This window comes from Aythya ferina, assembly GCF_964211825.1.
Source record: "Aythya ferina genome assembly, chromosome: 1".
Taxonomy (NCBI): Eukaryota; Metazoa; Chordata; class Aves; order Anseriformes; family Anatidae; genus Aythya; species Aythya ferina.
Genome location: NC_140296.1, coordinates 92,411,564 through 92,426,547, shown reverse-complemented (window position 1 = coordinate 92,426,547; position 14,984 = coordinate 92,411,564). Strand labels below are relative to the sequence as shown.

Below are 14,984 nucleotides of genomic sequence, written 5' to 3'. Positions count from 1 at the left end.
TATAAAGTACACCTGTGTACGTAGTAGGGGGAAAGATCAGACGTGGCTGTGTAAATATGCTATAGAAACCTACCTGATCAAAGACTACTTAGACCTTTGACATGAGCAGCCTGTTGCTGTTACACTACGCCAGGTCTACACAGGTTAGACTACCAAATGATGTTATTTAAATCAGACTGGTACCCCAAATTAGTCTGCGTCCTAAATGCGCTATTAAAAAACCTTGCTGGGTAAGTTAAGTCAGCAGCCAGCCAAGGAGAGTTAAATGTGTTCTGTGCCCTATGCAGGGTCGTGTCTTCTTTGCTACTTCGTTGCTGTAGACTTCAAAATTTAGCAGCGGATAAGACAACAGGACTGCACGACCCCTCAACAACAAAAAACCCTCCGAAAGTCCACAAAATTATATAGAGAAGGAGGGCAAACTTGAGAGACTTTGAAAATAGCACAACTGACAAACATTTTAAGAAGTAAAATACAGAGGAACTTTTAAAGTCTATTTGCCATTTGAGTCTTCTTTGTGGGAGAGCTACTGAGAAGAAAAGGGAGAGTACAGTCCCTCCTGGAGGCTAGCAATGACACACCAGCTAGAGGACATCCCCTGTTGGTCTCCTAGCAGGTCAGAGCGCACCTGAATCACGTCAGCGTAGGTAGCAGGTTGCCTTGCCACTTTCTCCTGTTCAGATCACTGTAATAAAAGGACCTTCACTTCAGGAGGAAGAAGAAATTAAGGGAAGGGAAAGAGCATCCTTTCTGACTTTTTTTTTTTGTACAGAGGGAACCCTGTATTTTATTAGACACCATGGCAACATGAAGTTTTACAGGAATATCCCCAATGACATATCTTCTACATACCCTTCTACATGTAGAAGTGTTTTTGCCCACAGCAACAGAACAGTCTCAAAAAAATGCTCCTTTTCTCAGCTGCTAGAAAGACTGGGAAACTACATTAATAAAGCATGATTCCTGGGATTTATTTTATGGCACCATTTTATAGCCCCTAGCTCACTACAATCCATGCAGAAAGAGTGCTGTTGTTATTTGTTTGGATTTTTATTTTTTTTTTTTTAACTAGTATTACCATGGAACCTCCAAGTCTGATCTCCACACTCTGCATCAAGTTGCCATTAGATTAGTGGCTGTTCAGACCACAAAGCTTCTCATTTCCTAGGATTAAGCCTGTCTTGAGCTGACAATCCCCAGGCTCTGGACTCTTTGTAACCCAGACCTGATGTTTGATATGATTTGGGCACTTAATCCATTGAGGCACACTGACAAACTGCACACAGTGAACTTACTCTTTGTGTCCCAAGCAGTAGGAGACAATGTTATAAGGAGCTTTAGTCAAACTCACTCTGATCTTCTCATCTCTATCCGCAGTTAAGATATAGCGGTCGTCAGGGCTCAGCGCCTGTTGGTAAAAGGAGAGTTTTAGCACCCAGCAGTTCAACGGTTGTTTTAACACACTTTTTCCTAACCAGAAGAAGAGAGAAGCAGTAGATTATCCGTTTTTCTTGACTCTGAATTGCAGGTGCAAGTGTTAAACCATAAATTTCCACCTACAACAGAAGCACAAATCTTGATGACATCAAGAGAGCATAAGCCTAATGACAGCAACTTTGTTTCTCACTAAGACAAGCAGCACAGACTACTGAGTCCCATGAAAGCCTCTGAGCTCCAGCACTACAGCAGAAGTCCCACTGTATCTCCAAAAGTTAGAAAGTTATCACACTGAAGAGCTAAACTGACATGACAGTCTGGGTGAATTGCCATATGCACTCCATCTCCAAGTCTTCTGTGGCTGTAACACCAAGAATTTTTGAACAGTCACACTCCCAGAATAGACAACCCATATACTTGCTTCCTTTCCAAAATCAGCAAGAAGAAATCCAAACCATGTGTGTCATTTATACCTAAAGGAAGTAGAAACTCTTGAAGAAGAAAAAAACAAGAACAGACAAACAAAAAAACACAACAACAACCAAAGTCGGGACAAAGCAACAATGAAAGAACTTGAATGCAAGTTTTAGCCCTGAAGTGGTCAAGTAGCTGGACTTAATATTTATTTATTTATTTATTTATTTATTAAGTCTCTTCCAACTGAACTATTCTACTCTAACTAGGAATGCAATGCAGGTTTGCACAGCAACTACATGGAGGCACACTTACCACATCCAGTACCATAGACAAGTGCCCCAGTTCAAGTTTGCCTTCTGCTTGTGGCTCTGTTATTGAGTAAGAATAGACATCACCAGATTTGTCTGCAACCAGAATCTTATCCTCAGCAGCTGTAATAACGAGGGACGTGCATCTCCTATTCACAGACCTGAAAGAAAAATGGCACAGTTTGAACATGCTTGGGAACTTCAGCAAGTCTGGATTCAGACCCAGTTAAACAGACCAAGACAGACTAGACAAAAACCTGTTAGATGCCACACTCTGAATACAGCAGCAATGAGAATAACGTTACAGTAAGGTGTGCAGAGGCAAACAGCACTTTTGAGACCTCTTGGATCAACAAACTGTATGACAGAAAACACCTGAAAGGTGGGAGAAAAAAAGGTGAAGCATTAGAGCTGCTTGTTTGCATTTTGCTTGCTACATTCTCAATGGAGCATCTGACTAGGCAGCCTGCCAGTGCTTTAAAGAAAGCCTGGTAGACTTTGTGTTCTCTTTAATAAAAATACAGCCTAAACACATGGAGAAAAGAGAAAGCCAGGCAGGAGGTCTCCTAGTACAACTATTCTGCAGCAACACGGGTAAAAACTGCAGTGAGGCTATTTCTCCAGCTGCCACTTTGTACTGTAAAACAAAGTCCTCTGTGAGCTTTACAGACTCTTCCTCCTCACATGCACAGAGAGATACAGTCTCAGGGTATCTTCTCCAGGCAAAAAACCCTGGACTGGAACTTTGACTTTCCCACATCATCATCCAGTATTTTATTGTTCCAGTAGTAGTGTAGCAGGTAATGTTTTTCCAATAGCTTTTGAGATAAAGACCACGCAGGTCAGAAAACAAAGTGTTGCAATAGGTTTAATCACAATTACTCTGAAGAAAGTTTCTGCAAATTAACAGTTGTTGTTATCACTATTATTCTTTCAGTTTCAAAACACCTCTTTTCCAAACCTCTCCATGTCCTGAAAGCATTGATACATGACTGCCGATAACGGGGATCATAGAGCATGGCCATTTCTATTCACCTACTCTGAAATGTAGTGACCTCTGGAGGCAAAAGAACAACATGCTGCACTCCAGGTAGACAGATAGCAATTCTAATATATTTTAGTGACTGTGTAAAGGAGTACCATAACAATGGGAAAACATATAGGACACGAATGCCTACCAACACATGGCAGGCTCAGGCAGCACAGTGTCCAAACAGGATACCTTGCTAACAAGAAGTCTTATTCCAAGTTTAGCTGTACTGCCTTTGACTTAAGAGACAGATCCGAAAGTTCCCCTCGTCTGAAACAAGCTTATTAGGAGAGCTAGCATTAAATTAAATTATATTAGATTAGGAAAGCTAGCTTTAAATTAAATTATGTTGAAGGTGTGAAACCTTTAATACAGCTTGCCATAAAACTACAAGTTACCTAGCTCAACTTTGGCATTTTTTTTTCCCCCACAGGGAGACCCTTTTGCCTGTATTCCCAGTTTCCTAACAGGACATAGCAACATTCCCAAAAATCCAGCTGTGATTCTAGCTGGCTTTCTAGCAGAAAACAAAACTATCCAACAATTATCCAATGGCATCTTACAGGCAGGAATAACGGGTCAGGGCAGCAGGGAAGAGCATGCACAGTGAACAGAACTTGTCATTTCTGGTTTTGCCAGCAATTACTCACTGCAACACTGGTTAACCCAGCAAAGGTCTGTCATGTACCCTACACACACAGCCAAGCTGAGTAAAACCTCATTTTGTATTTTGCAACCAGGGCCTTGCATTCATCAAGATCACCAGAAGCAGAGACCTTACATAGTGACCATGGTGACTTACCTTCTCAGGAAGTCCTTCACAGTCTTTTTTTTTTTTTTTTTTTTTTTTTAAACAGAGGATCGTTACAAGCAGCAATGAAAAACTTGTAACTGGAGGACCTCTGGTGGACAGCCACAGACAGTTTTCTCAAGAGAACTACACTACAAAAGGAAGTGTGCAGTAGCTCTAAAAACATGCTTTTGAGCTCACATATTCCCTAAAATATCTTCTCCTCCTAATCAACAGAACCAGACAGTGCATTCACTGAACTGCTCAGTATCACTCTTAAAGACCCAACCGCAGCATTCACTAGAAGCGAGTAAAGTTTCAGTTCTTAAAGATGCAAATGCTATCTTCTGGAATAAACAAGAGATTATCCTTTTCCCGGCCAACAATACAAATTCCCAAGATCATTAATATGCTTAAGTACAACAGGGGATAAAAAAGAGAAAGCTTAGCAATAGCAAATTCATGCATCCCAAGTACTGCTATTTTATAGCTCTAATTTAATCAGTCATAGCCCCATTACGAAGAGGCAAGCAACATCCTGCTGCCTTACCTGATACTAATGCATTCCCAGGAAGGCTTAGTACGAAACAGAATCAGACGTTTGTTGTCATCTGTCAAGACAAAATAATCTCCTGACGGGGAGAAGGCAAAAGCTAGGATGTCATCGCTTCCTTTATCTGTTGGTTGTCCGTCCTGCCTAGAGAGAAGGGGAGAAAAAGAGTTCACAACCTGAAACATAGTTTCTGAAATCATTTAGAAAAGGTTGTTCTTACAGCACCAGCAAGAAGGAGTAGGAAGAACGAAGTACAATGCTTGAAGTTGGATTTCAGCTTAAAATGTTAAGCCAGCTTGAACATTAATGCAAAGGTATAGGGACTGTACTCACACATTAAAAGCCAGCAGTAAGTTTTTTTGGGTTTTGTTTTTTGTGTGTGTGTGTGTTGTTGTTGTTTGTTTGTTTTTTGTTTGTTTGTTTGTTTTAAAGAAAGCTGTGCTTCATAGACTCTTAGAATGGTTTGGGTTGGAAGGGACCTTAAAGACACCCAGTTCCAACCCCCTGCCATGAGCAGGAGTGCCACCCACTACATCAGTTTGACCAAGCCCCATCCAACCTGGCCCTGAACACCTCCAGGAATGCATTCCACCTCTACTTCTGTTTCAATGCCAACAGCAACAAGCTTTCCCTTAGCACTTTATTCTCCAGGTTGAAGAAGCATTCTCTCAGTCTGTCCTCACACAACACATGCTCCAGGCCCCGACCACCTTGGCGGCCCATTGCTGGAGTAGCTCCAGCCCATCCATGCCTTTCTTATTACCCAGGGCCCAACACTGGACATGAAACTGCAGGACTCACAAATGCCAAAGAGAAAAAGAAGAATGGTTTCCACCGGCTTTATGCTGCTCCTAACAAAGACCGGTGAGATGAACACGATGCAGAGAGGTTGTAGAGCCAACCTTATCTTGCTCCCCTGCCCAGGGTTAGTCCAGCCCAGGTATACAGTTCTGCATTTGCCTTTGATAAATCTCATGAGGACCCTCACAGCCTGTTTCCCCAAGGTGCTGAGATCCCTCAGAAGAGGAGCCCTCCCTTAAGCACATCTGTCACTCCCTCTAGGTTTGGTATCACTACTGAGCACCACACAATATGAGCACCAGCTGAAGACAATTATTAGCTAGGGTTTTAAACAGTACAGCCTCACTATACAGTTTTATACCATACATAAAAGCTGCTTCAAGTAAGATAAAACATTCTTCCAAACTAAAGAGGATGGAATCTAAACAGCCAGGACTACATTTATACCTAAATTCTTTCTAAGATGTCTCCACTTTGCAGTACAGGACAGTGCATGGCCCTGACAGCAGCAGTAACCATGCTTGGAACCACACGAGGACCTGCCCTGAGTTCATACTGATTAGTACAGACAAGACACAGGACTTTGCTGCACCCAAATTAGGACAGGAATCCTGCTTTCCAGATTGCTTATCCCTGGACGGTGCACAGTCCACCACACCAGGTTCCATCAATCCATGAAAATTCTTCAGAACACAGAATTCAAGCAAAGTGTACATTTATAGACAGTAACTTTTTAATAGCTCCAGCCTTCTTGAAATAAATAATGACTTTTTGTAATCGGGATGCAGGTTTTAGGTCTCTTTCTTCTCCATGGTGGGAAAGAAAAAGGCTGAGAAGAAGGAAACTGTTTTAAGTCCTAAGCCTACCTCATTCTCTGTTTTAAAAAGTGCTAGGGTTAACGCTACCAGAGCTTGATACAAGTTTAGCAGAAAACAAGAAAACTGCCTACAGGACTAACAGCATCCAGTGGTTGGAGTTAAACTAAGAAAAAGACCTCTTCATTTTTTGAAACCTTATGACCTAAAAAATAGACTTGAAGGAAGATTGTGTACTGTTTTTTGTTTCTTTTTTTCCTGCCTTAGATAGTCTAATAAAAGATGCAGCACTGTAAGCATTATCTTGACTAACAAAAGTCATACAAAATTATTGACTATTGGTGTTTCTCTAAAACAGAAACGAGCATGTATACAGTCTCCCCTCTTGAATTAAACCACAAATATGTGTATCTATGTATATCCATCAGGGATAGCATAGATCACCGGTTCAAGGAGTCATCCCATGACTTTATTTAATTATCTTCGCATAACCTCAGGAAGAGATGCAGCATCTAAGAAAACACCGGATCATTTACACTTATTTTCTCACCGTTTATCTTCTACGGCCTTCTGTTCCACATTGCTGCAATCATACACGAAGAGATCATCTTCCCTGCGAGTAAAAAAAAAAAAAAACAAGAGAGTAAAACCACTGGAACAAAAAAAAAAACAAAAAACAAAAACTGAGTTTAAGCGTTAAGAGCGTCAGCTGCTTTATTATTTTATAATCAAAGGTTCCCGAGGCGACCCGCACTGACCCGTGCTCCCGGCACCGCGCCGCCAGCAGCCGCCCGCCCCCCGCGGCGGCCATGAGCGGCCCGCGCAGCGCCATGGCCGGGCCGTGCCCGCCGCCCGCTCGCCGCCTGCCCCCGCCGCCATCTCGGCCGCCGGCCGCCATGGCCGCCCCATGCGGGCGGGCGGGCGGGCGCGGGGCGATGACGCCCGGGTAGGGCAGGGCGGGCGGAGGGCGCAGCACAAGATGGCGGCTGCCGCGCTGCTGCGCAGTGGAAGGGCGGCTGCCCGTCAGGTGAGTGGCCCCGGGGGCTCCTCCACCACCACCAGCTCGTTTTTCCCCGTCCCCCTTTTATTTTTATTATTTTTTTTTAACCCTCAGTGCTCTCCGCCGACCCCGGGGTGAGCGCTGTGCTGGCTGGTGTTTTGCAGGTGCTGCGGCTGGACCCCCCCGCGCCCCGACGTGCGCCCTCATCGGCGGCGCTGTGCACCCGGCCGGTGGGCTCCGGGACGCCGGCGGACAGCAGTAAGGCACCACAGAGCCTCGTCCCGGCCTCAAACCCAAAAAGCAGCCCTCCTGCGGGCCCCTGCGGGCCGAGGGGGGAGCTGCCTGCACGGTGGGGCTTGCGCGGTTAGCTGCCCCTGGGGCTGTCCCCGCTGGCAGCGCGGGGGGCTTGGGTTATGGATAAATAACCCTAAATAGGCTGCAAGAGCTTGGGAACCCCCACAGCCCTTCCTGGTTGCCTTTCCCCTTCGTATGTTAGCCGCTGTCATGCTTGAGGAGTTATCGTTATGTTTGTCCTAACATATAGACAGGTTTTGCGAGGTGCCACAAGCTTGATGCAAACGAGCGTAGCAGCATACTTCTTATTTATTTATTTATATATTTATTTATTTAAACTGAGGTGTGGTTTTGACCTTCGGACATTGATTTATTTATTTATTTATTTAAACTGAGGCGTGGTTTTGACCTTCAGACGTTCCCCCTTTGCCTTCTGAAATGCTGGGATGATGCGGTTCAAAAGGCAGCGCGCTTGGCTGGAAGAGAGAAGAGCTCCCAAGGCATGAGTATCTGCTGCAGGCTGCAGAGAGGCACCGTGGGCCTGTTGTATTCAGTTTAATTCCAATGCTTCTTAACCCCATAGGTTTGCAAGCCCGGTAAGACATAGGCCTGGGTTTGGCTGCCAAAGTGCATTCAGTGTTCGGGAGTATTTGAACCGCTTCTGACCAAAACCAACGTACAAACACAGATTTCAAAGAAAAGATAATGTACAAAATGCCTTTTGGATGTACATAGAGGCTCGTTGGTTCAATGAGTAGGATTTTCGTCCCAAATTAAAGATCTAGGTGCTTAAACAGCACAGTTTCACGGGACCATACGTGGGAGCAATCAGACTTGTTGACAGGTATTGAAAAGGTGACTGGAGGAGTAGCTGAATGCAGACTTCTGGCTTCTAATGTTTGCCTCTTAAATACCAAGGCAAATAAAAGCTTGGATTGAGAAAGCCATTTCTGCGTAGATTGATGTAGGCCTGTCTGAATAACAAACTGCATCTTACTGTAGCTTATTTTATGCATTACTTTCAGCATATTTGCTCTGTATTTGTAGCAGCAGTTTCTAAATTCATTGTCCTGCAGCTCTGATTTCAGAAGGTGCCAGGAGACCTATTAGTCTACCTCTTTCAGCCAGCTGCTTTCCCTGCAAACTATTATCTTTAGTCAAGATGTATAGGATGCAGCTGCCTCTTTCAGATTCTGTCTGGAGCAAGCTATACACATTTTCTTTGCTCTGAGAAAATGGTCATGTTTACTAATGAAGTCAGTGATGGGAGTTGACCTGTAAGTTCTGGATGCCTCCTTTCTGAGTGTGAATGTGTTTTAAACATGCTCCAGTAACGATACTAGTGATACAACCCTGTTCCATTTGGGAATAATATTCTCTTTTGGGATGTGTTCTTCTGACAGAGTCAGTTTAGCAATAGCCACCTACAAATCAGGTAATACAAAGTTTGAAACACCCTAATTAAAGCGTCAGTACCAATTGTATTGCACTTGATGCTTATGAGTGGAAATGTGCCTTTTCAACATTTCCAAACATTACTGTTTAAACTATTTTTTTTGCAGCGAAACTTCCTCTTAATGCTCAGTTTGAATGCTGTCTACCTCCTTGATTTCTTGGGATATCATAGTATTAACACTTCTTCAGCTTTTGCGCAGGTTTTGCTTGTCTGTCTTCCCTTTGGGCATTCTTATGTTCTCCCTGTGCAGTTCCTCGAAGAACTTTTCAGCCTGGAGCGACGCTTTCTCAAGTATTAGTTTATACAGGCTGCTGTGTTTGGCTGCATCTGTTAGCTGGCAGGCAGGCTTCCCCTGAAGGTCACTACCCATTCTGTATTCTGAGTTCTGTATTTCCTTTGTTAAATAACTTTGCTTCTAATTCCACGTATTTGCCTCTTCTGTGATGTTTTCAGTTCGACATTGCTAAAGACTTGCTTCTATTCAGCGCTACTTATGGTATCACCGTAGGTCATACAAGGTATTACTGTAAAATACTAGGAAGGGGGAAAACTGCATCTAGCTCATGGTCCAGCACAGTAGGTCTGGACTCCCAAACTGTGCAGATATATCCACACAATAGACTGGAAGTCTGCTGAATTACCCTGCAGGTTGGAAATGGTGCAACTCCTGGACTCAGCTCTGCTGTAGCAAATTTCCATGGTGGTGTGGCTTCTTAATATGCTCCCAGACCTTTTGGTCCTGCTGTTTTTTCTAACAACAACAGTACATGTTGTTGATCAGCCTCTCAAGGACATCACTGGCATGGACTTCCAAGAGGTGTTTGATACACTGTGTGAGGGCCTGAAAGTTGCTGCTTCCTCTTCAACTGTTTGCTCCTTCTCTGGAGAATTCAGCTTAATGAAGGTGTCTGTGGGAGAGAAGAAATAAAGACAGGCTACCGTGAAGCACCAGGAAGTCTTCTAACACTTCCTTATGAAGAGGTCTCAGACTAAAAATAAGAAGTGGAGATAGTGAAGACTGGAGGAGATGGAGTCTTGGGGAAATTGAGTGAAGCTGTGTTAGATGCAAGTCAGTTGGTAGGTCATGTGGACCCATCAGCAAGTAATACTTCCATGTATGGCCTCGGGTGTCTCTTACTCTGGTACTAGCCCCTTGGGAGTCATCCCTCCCTACTGCTTAAAAGATAACTATTGCAAAAGGCTGGCTATTGCTGTGTCTGTTTACTCTGTCTTCTGCTCTGCTGGCCTCTTCACTGGCAAACATTGTCTCTGTAACAACAGAGCTCAGCTAACAAGCTATCTTAATGCTCATCTGAGGTAAGAAGGTGTGTCTGTAAAGCATTTCCACTGATGCAGAGTTGAAGCACAGAGAAAAACAGCTCATGTAAGGAGTCTGACAAAGCAAGGAGCAAAAGGTGTTATTTCCTGAATCCCAGCATCATAGCAGCAGAAACCGTTCGATGCTAACTAGAGCTCTGTTGTCTTTAACTTAAAATGCCTTAAAGCTTTCTGCTTCATAATGTCCGTATTTAGTATAAGTTCTTTCGATTTGCTTTTTTGACACATGTTGCTGTTTTTGCTTTTCAATTTGCTTTTCATGACCCATCATGTCAAAAAGTTAAAATGATATGACTAAGATCGTTAATTAACAGGGATGTCAGGTATAACGATGATAATCCTCTTTGTGCCGTTTCCTAGATGTAATGACACCTCAGGGAAGCACCAAGCTGCTAGCCACGAAGGCAACAGTTGAATTTCCTAAAACGTTGTCTTCTAGCTCAGAGTCTCCAACTGAAGGTGAGACAATATCTAGTACTAATCTCAAGGAAGCTTCAAAACCTTCTGATGAAGATCGGAGAGCATTGATGTCAAGAAAAACTGTGGTTGCATTTCCTCAGCACGGAATTGGTTCTTCCGTTGTGGAGGAGAAACACACTAGAGCCGCAACAGGAGGAGGCATGAGGAAAGAAGTAGCTGAAGAAGAAGAAAGCTCATCTTCATCCAGCTCAGATTCAGATTCTAGCTCGGATTCTGAAGGAGAAGATGATGAGGATGATTCAGAAGCTCCCATTAAAACCAGAGTGGAGTTTCCTAGACGAGACGCCAAAATTTCTGAGAAAGTAACAAATGCATCAAAGCTACCAAAGGGTAACTTGTCCCAGAAACGCCACAAAGAATCTGGAGCTAAGAAGAAGCCAAGCAAAACAGAACCAGATGTATCTACCATCAAGCAGGTGGCATTTTCTAAAACACCAGTCGGTCATAAAACATCAAAATCCAAGGCAAGAGACCCCAACGTAAAACCGGCTCCGAAAGAAGCGGATCAGCAGAAGCTGGCCTTAGAACCACACTTGGATGAACACCAAGCCCTGGCAGACTCCACTCTTAAATCCGATTATTTGGAGGAAAAGGCTGCTGGAGCCCAGGTAGCAACGACTCAGCTGAAAGCTCCACCAGTGGCTCAGGAAGACAAAAAGCCAAAGCTGGTGTCCAGAGGGGAAGCAAAAAGGGTAAAGGAGGCACGGGAGTCAGAAGCAGTAGAAGTAACTTCTAGACAAGAAGAGGAGACTTCTGAAAGCGCGGTGTTGGTGATGGGTACAAAGGAGGAGACCGTGCAGGAAGCAGGTGACCAAGCTGGAGAAAGCAGCACAACAGAGGGTACACCTTTACATTGTTTGAACTGTGTTGATTCTTCTGGGCTAGGGTGTATGTTTTTCTTTTTTAATAGTTTCCAAATCTTCTCTGTTTGTGATTCTTTGATCTCTGTATGTACTGAAGCTAATGGTGTAGCAGCGGCTTTCTGGAAGAGAAATTCTTACGCATTACTAATTGTTACAAGAGCTTCATAACACTCAGTTTGCACTTATGTTGTGAAAGGAAGCAGTCTTTGCTGTAATTACAATTTTACAAGCCAGTTGTTATTTATAAAATGAAAATGAGATTATGAACAAAATCATGGGGTTTATATGACAAAGTTTGCTTTCCCATTTCTTTCTTTTTTTTTTTTTTTTTTTTTTTCTCAGAAGGATTTGGTAGCTGCTTTTTTCCTCAGCTAAATTTGGTATCATCTGATTTCTGTTTAAATCCAGCTCTCCCTCCCCCTCTCCTTCCTGCCTGTTCTTTCCCAAACTCTTGCAGTGCTTCAGATTTCAGGAGACATCAAGAAATCATAATGTAATGCCAGGAACGGAAGTTGGTTCTGAGATTTGTGGATTTCTCCCTAGCTGCACTCCATTAACTTACCCTTTTTAGTTGCCACCAGTCCCGTTGACTTTCTTCCTGATCTCATTCTGCGTATTTCAATAGTAAATGCCCCTCTCTCTTGATCTCTTATGACTTTCCATGTTTGGCATCCAGCTTAGGCAGCGTACCGTTCTCTGTAAAGCTGTGGGGATAACATCCTTCAAGTGACGTCCTTGCAGAAGAGGCCCCGGGGATCTTAGTGGACAGCAGGTGGAACCAGCAGCAAGCCCTGGCAGCAAAGACGCCCGGTGCTGTCCTGTGCTGCGTTAGGAGTGCCACCAGCAAGTGGAGAGAGGTGATTCTCCCTTCTCAGCACTGATGTGACCACTCCAGGGCACTGGGTCCAGTTCTGGGCACTACAGGAGGCATGGGGAGACTTGAATACGAGTAGGAGGACTTGGTCTTGAACTGTGCTAATGATTCAAGGTGGAGATCATGGCACTTTGTAGATGTACGAAACAGCCTCCCCTGCTCTGGTGCTGTAAATCCAGAATAAGATTAAGCCCACGTGGCAAGCTTGCCCCGCAGACCTATAAAATAACCACGTCTCAGACACACAGCCACGCCAGCAGCAAAACCTTTTTGATAGACCTGGTTATGCTGGAAGAAGCACTTGTGCCTTTGAGGTCCTCTTGCTCTGTGGAGGTGGTAGGGCTGTGCAGGGTGGTGCGGGTGGGTTCACGCTCCTTTACTGCTGGTGAAACACCTCTGGTCTCTTGAGAGCAGCAGAGTGCAACCTAGCTGTGCTGCTCAGCAGCAGCACTGCTGTCTTCAGGGTATCTTGTTCCCCCTTTTGAGGCCGCCTTTGAAAACAGTTACTGCTTTCCCACATTTAATGTTCACAGCTAATGATACCTCCTGTGCTCTTTCGCTCATCTGCAAGCTCTGCAGCAAGCGTGCTGAAGATGTAGAAGCAATTCTTCTCCTTACAGACCTAGACGTTCAGGTGATGTCATCCGCTTTGTAGAGCAGGCAGTACCAAGCAGTCAGCAAAAACTGCTGACTTGAACTGCTGAAGAAGTAGCAAAATAGCAGCGTGGCAACTCAGAAATACATCTCTGATTCATTTTGGAAGAACATCCTGTGAAATCCGTGCTCTTTAAGGGAGAAAGCAGGGAAGAAGTCTGAAGTGTGGGGAGGATGATCTCAGGGATAAATTTCTCCTTTGAGAAGCCAAGTACAGTGTATTTGGGCAGGAAAAATGAGACTCCATCTGCTTTTCTTCCTGAGCATCTGTCTCTTAATTTGGAACAACTGTCTCTTGCAGGTTGAACGTACGCTTGCCTACGCCTGCTTGTTCTTGGGGCTGTTTGCAGCCAAGACAGCATCATCTGGCTTTTATACGTGTAGCGGTGTCTCCTGTGAGCCGCCTCAGTAGGAACGGAGCAGTGGGCTCGGGGTATTTCCTTTCGTAGGCTGTGCGTTGTTTTTGCTGGAAGCAGGGCTTACTCCGTGCCAATTTATAAGCAAGTCTTGCTGAATTTTAAGCATACATGCTCTTAAACTGGTAGCATTTTGCACTGCAGTAATTGTGTCATAATTAAAGGGAAATTCTGGTGTTCGGTTGCCTGAGTTCCCGCGTTTTTATTGCAGGGTGTAGCATTACAAAAAGGAGCTTAATGCGATCTAACATAAGCCACCACATGCAAATTTAAACAAGGAAGCTTTTCACTAGATTATGCTTATGTCTTTCCTATTGTTAAAACTCTGGGAGGATGAGAATAAATTAATATTGGGAATAAAGCTTTATTTCTTGCAATTTCCTTGGTTGTAAAATCAGCCCATAACAGGAACCTTTTATGTAAATAGTACTGCCTGTATTTGCATAATATTCTAAAAGTCTAAGAATTAATGTTGGTTTTAATGTGAAGTAAGGAGTTCTGAATAGCTTTATTAGATTACTCTTTTAGGAGGAAGAGCTGATTACAAAGTTTAGAAGATTGTATTGCAATTAATTCTTTCTCAGAGAAAGAAAATGTTCATCAAAGGCTCTTGATCTACTATTGTTCGGTATAACCACATGTGAAATTAAACTGTGAAGATCTTAATAACTCCGTCACTTTTCCCCATGGAAAAAAAAAAAAAAGATCAATCTGTAAGGTAGTTCTAATAGCTGTATCTCATGGTCTGACATGATACATCATTGCTGCTGCTTCTTTGCCTCTTCTGGCTCGCTAAGGATGTCACCTACTGTTCTGGCTCAAGTGAAAACCAAGGCAACTGTGAAAGAGCCAGGAAACGCAGACATATGCCTTCAAAATGTAAATAAGTGTTCTGCCCAGTCCTCCCTCAGCATTAGGTGCTAGTTTGGATTTAAAACCCTGGGCTGTATGAGGTGACCTGCACCATTTCCCATTCCCCTGCTGCATACTGCTGCGCTTCTTTACTGAGTTCTGCTGGCACCTCGTATGATCCTAAACTTATCCCTTTGTTATTGCTGCTGACTTTTTTTCTTTTAAATATTGCCTGAATGTGGGGTCTGAAAATACATGAAGGTTGGCTCAGCAATTAAGGATATTGCCCTCTGTAGTAGCATCTTTATAGTCACCGGTTACTATTTGTTTTCACAGAGCCTGCAGCGGCTGCTCAGCCTGCTCCTGAAGAATTTGATAATTCTACCTACAAGAACCTCCAGCATCACGAGTACAATATATACACCTTCGTCGATTCTGTTGTGGTTCTCTCAAAATTCAGGCAGCCGCAGCCATCTTCTGGAAGACCATCACCAAGGCACTGAACGAACCACATTTAAAACAAATGTGCAGATCATATGATAAAAAAACCTTCTATTTAGCTCTGATGTAGAACCTATTACAAATCAATAAACGTGTGATAACTTC

The 14,984-nt window shown here is 43.7% G+C and overlaps 2 protein-coding genes across 4 annotated transcripts in view; one reads left to right on the top strand and one right to left on the bottom strand.

Annotated features, from left to right (window-relative positions):
• WDR4 (WDR4 tRNA N7-guanosine methyltransferase non-catalytic subunit) overlaps window positions 1-7,049 on the bottom strand; it is a gene marked incomplete at its 5' end in the record, with an annotated part of 20,907 nt that extends 13,858 nt beyond the window's left edge. The window contains 5 exons of the mRNA XM_084530471.1: window positions 1,296-1,408; window positions 2,167-2,323; window positions 4,533-4,679; window positions 6,702-6,764; window positions 6,910-7,049. Coding sequence (XP_084386597.1) covers window positions 1,296-1,408; window positions 2,167-2,323; window positions 4,533-4,679; window positions 6,702-6,764; window positions 6,910-7,049 — 620 coding nt within the window. The remainder of the gene's footprint in view (window positions 1-1,295; window positions 1,409-2,166; window positions 2,324-4,532; window positions 4,680-6,701; window positions 6,765-6,909) is intronic.
• Window positions 7,042-14,984, top strand: NDUFV3 (NADH:ubiquinone oxidoreductase subunit V3). 3 transcript variants are annotated; one of them, XM_084530483.1, is made up of 4 exons: window positions 7,042-7,178; window positions 7,316-7,409; window positions 10,600-11,559; window positions 14,715-14,984. In XM_084530483.1, the coding sequence occupies exons 1-4, from the start codon at window positions 7,059-7,061 to the stop codon at window positions 14,879-14,881; spliced, it is 1,341 nt and encodes a 446-aa protein (XP_084386609.1). In that variant the 5' UTR covers window positions 7,042-7,058; the 3' UTR covers window positions 14,882-14,984. The 3 variants fall into 3 exon arrangements, with proteins under 3 accessions (XP_084386609.1, XP_084386608.1, XP_084386607.1); XM_084530482.1 differs by lacking the exon at window positions 7,042-7,178 and having other exon boundaries at window positions 7,383-8,041; XM_084530481.1 differs by lacking the exons at window positions 7,042-7,178; window positions 7,316-7,409 and adding an exon at window positions 9,550-9,978.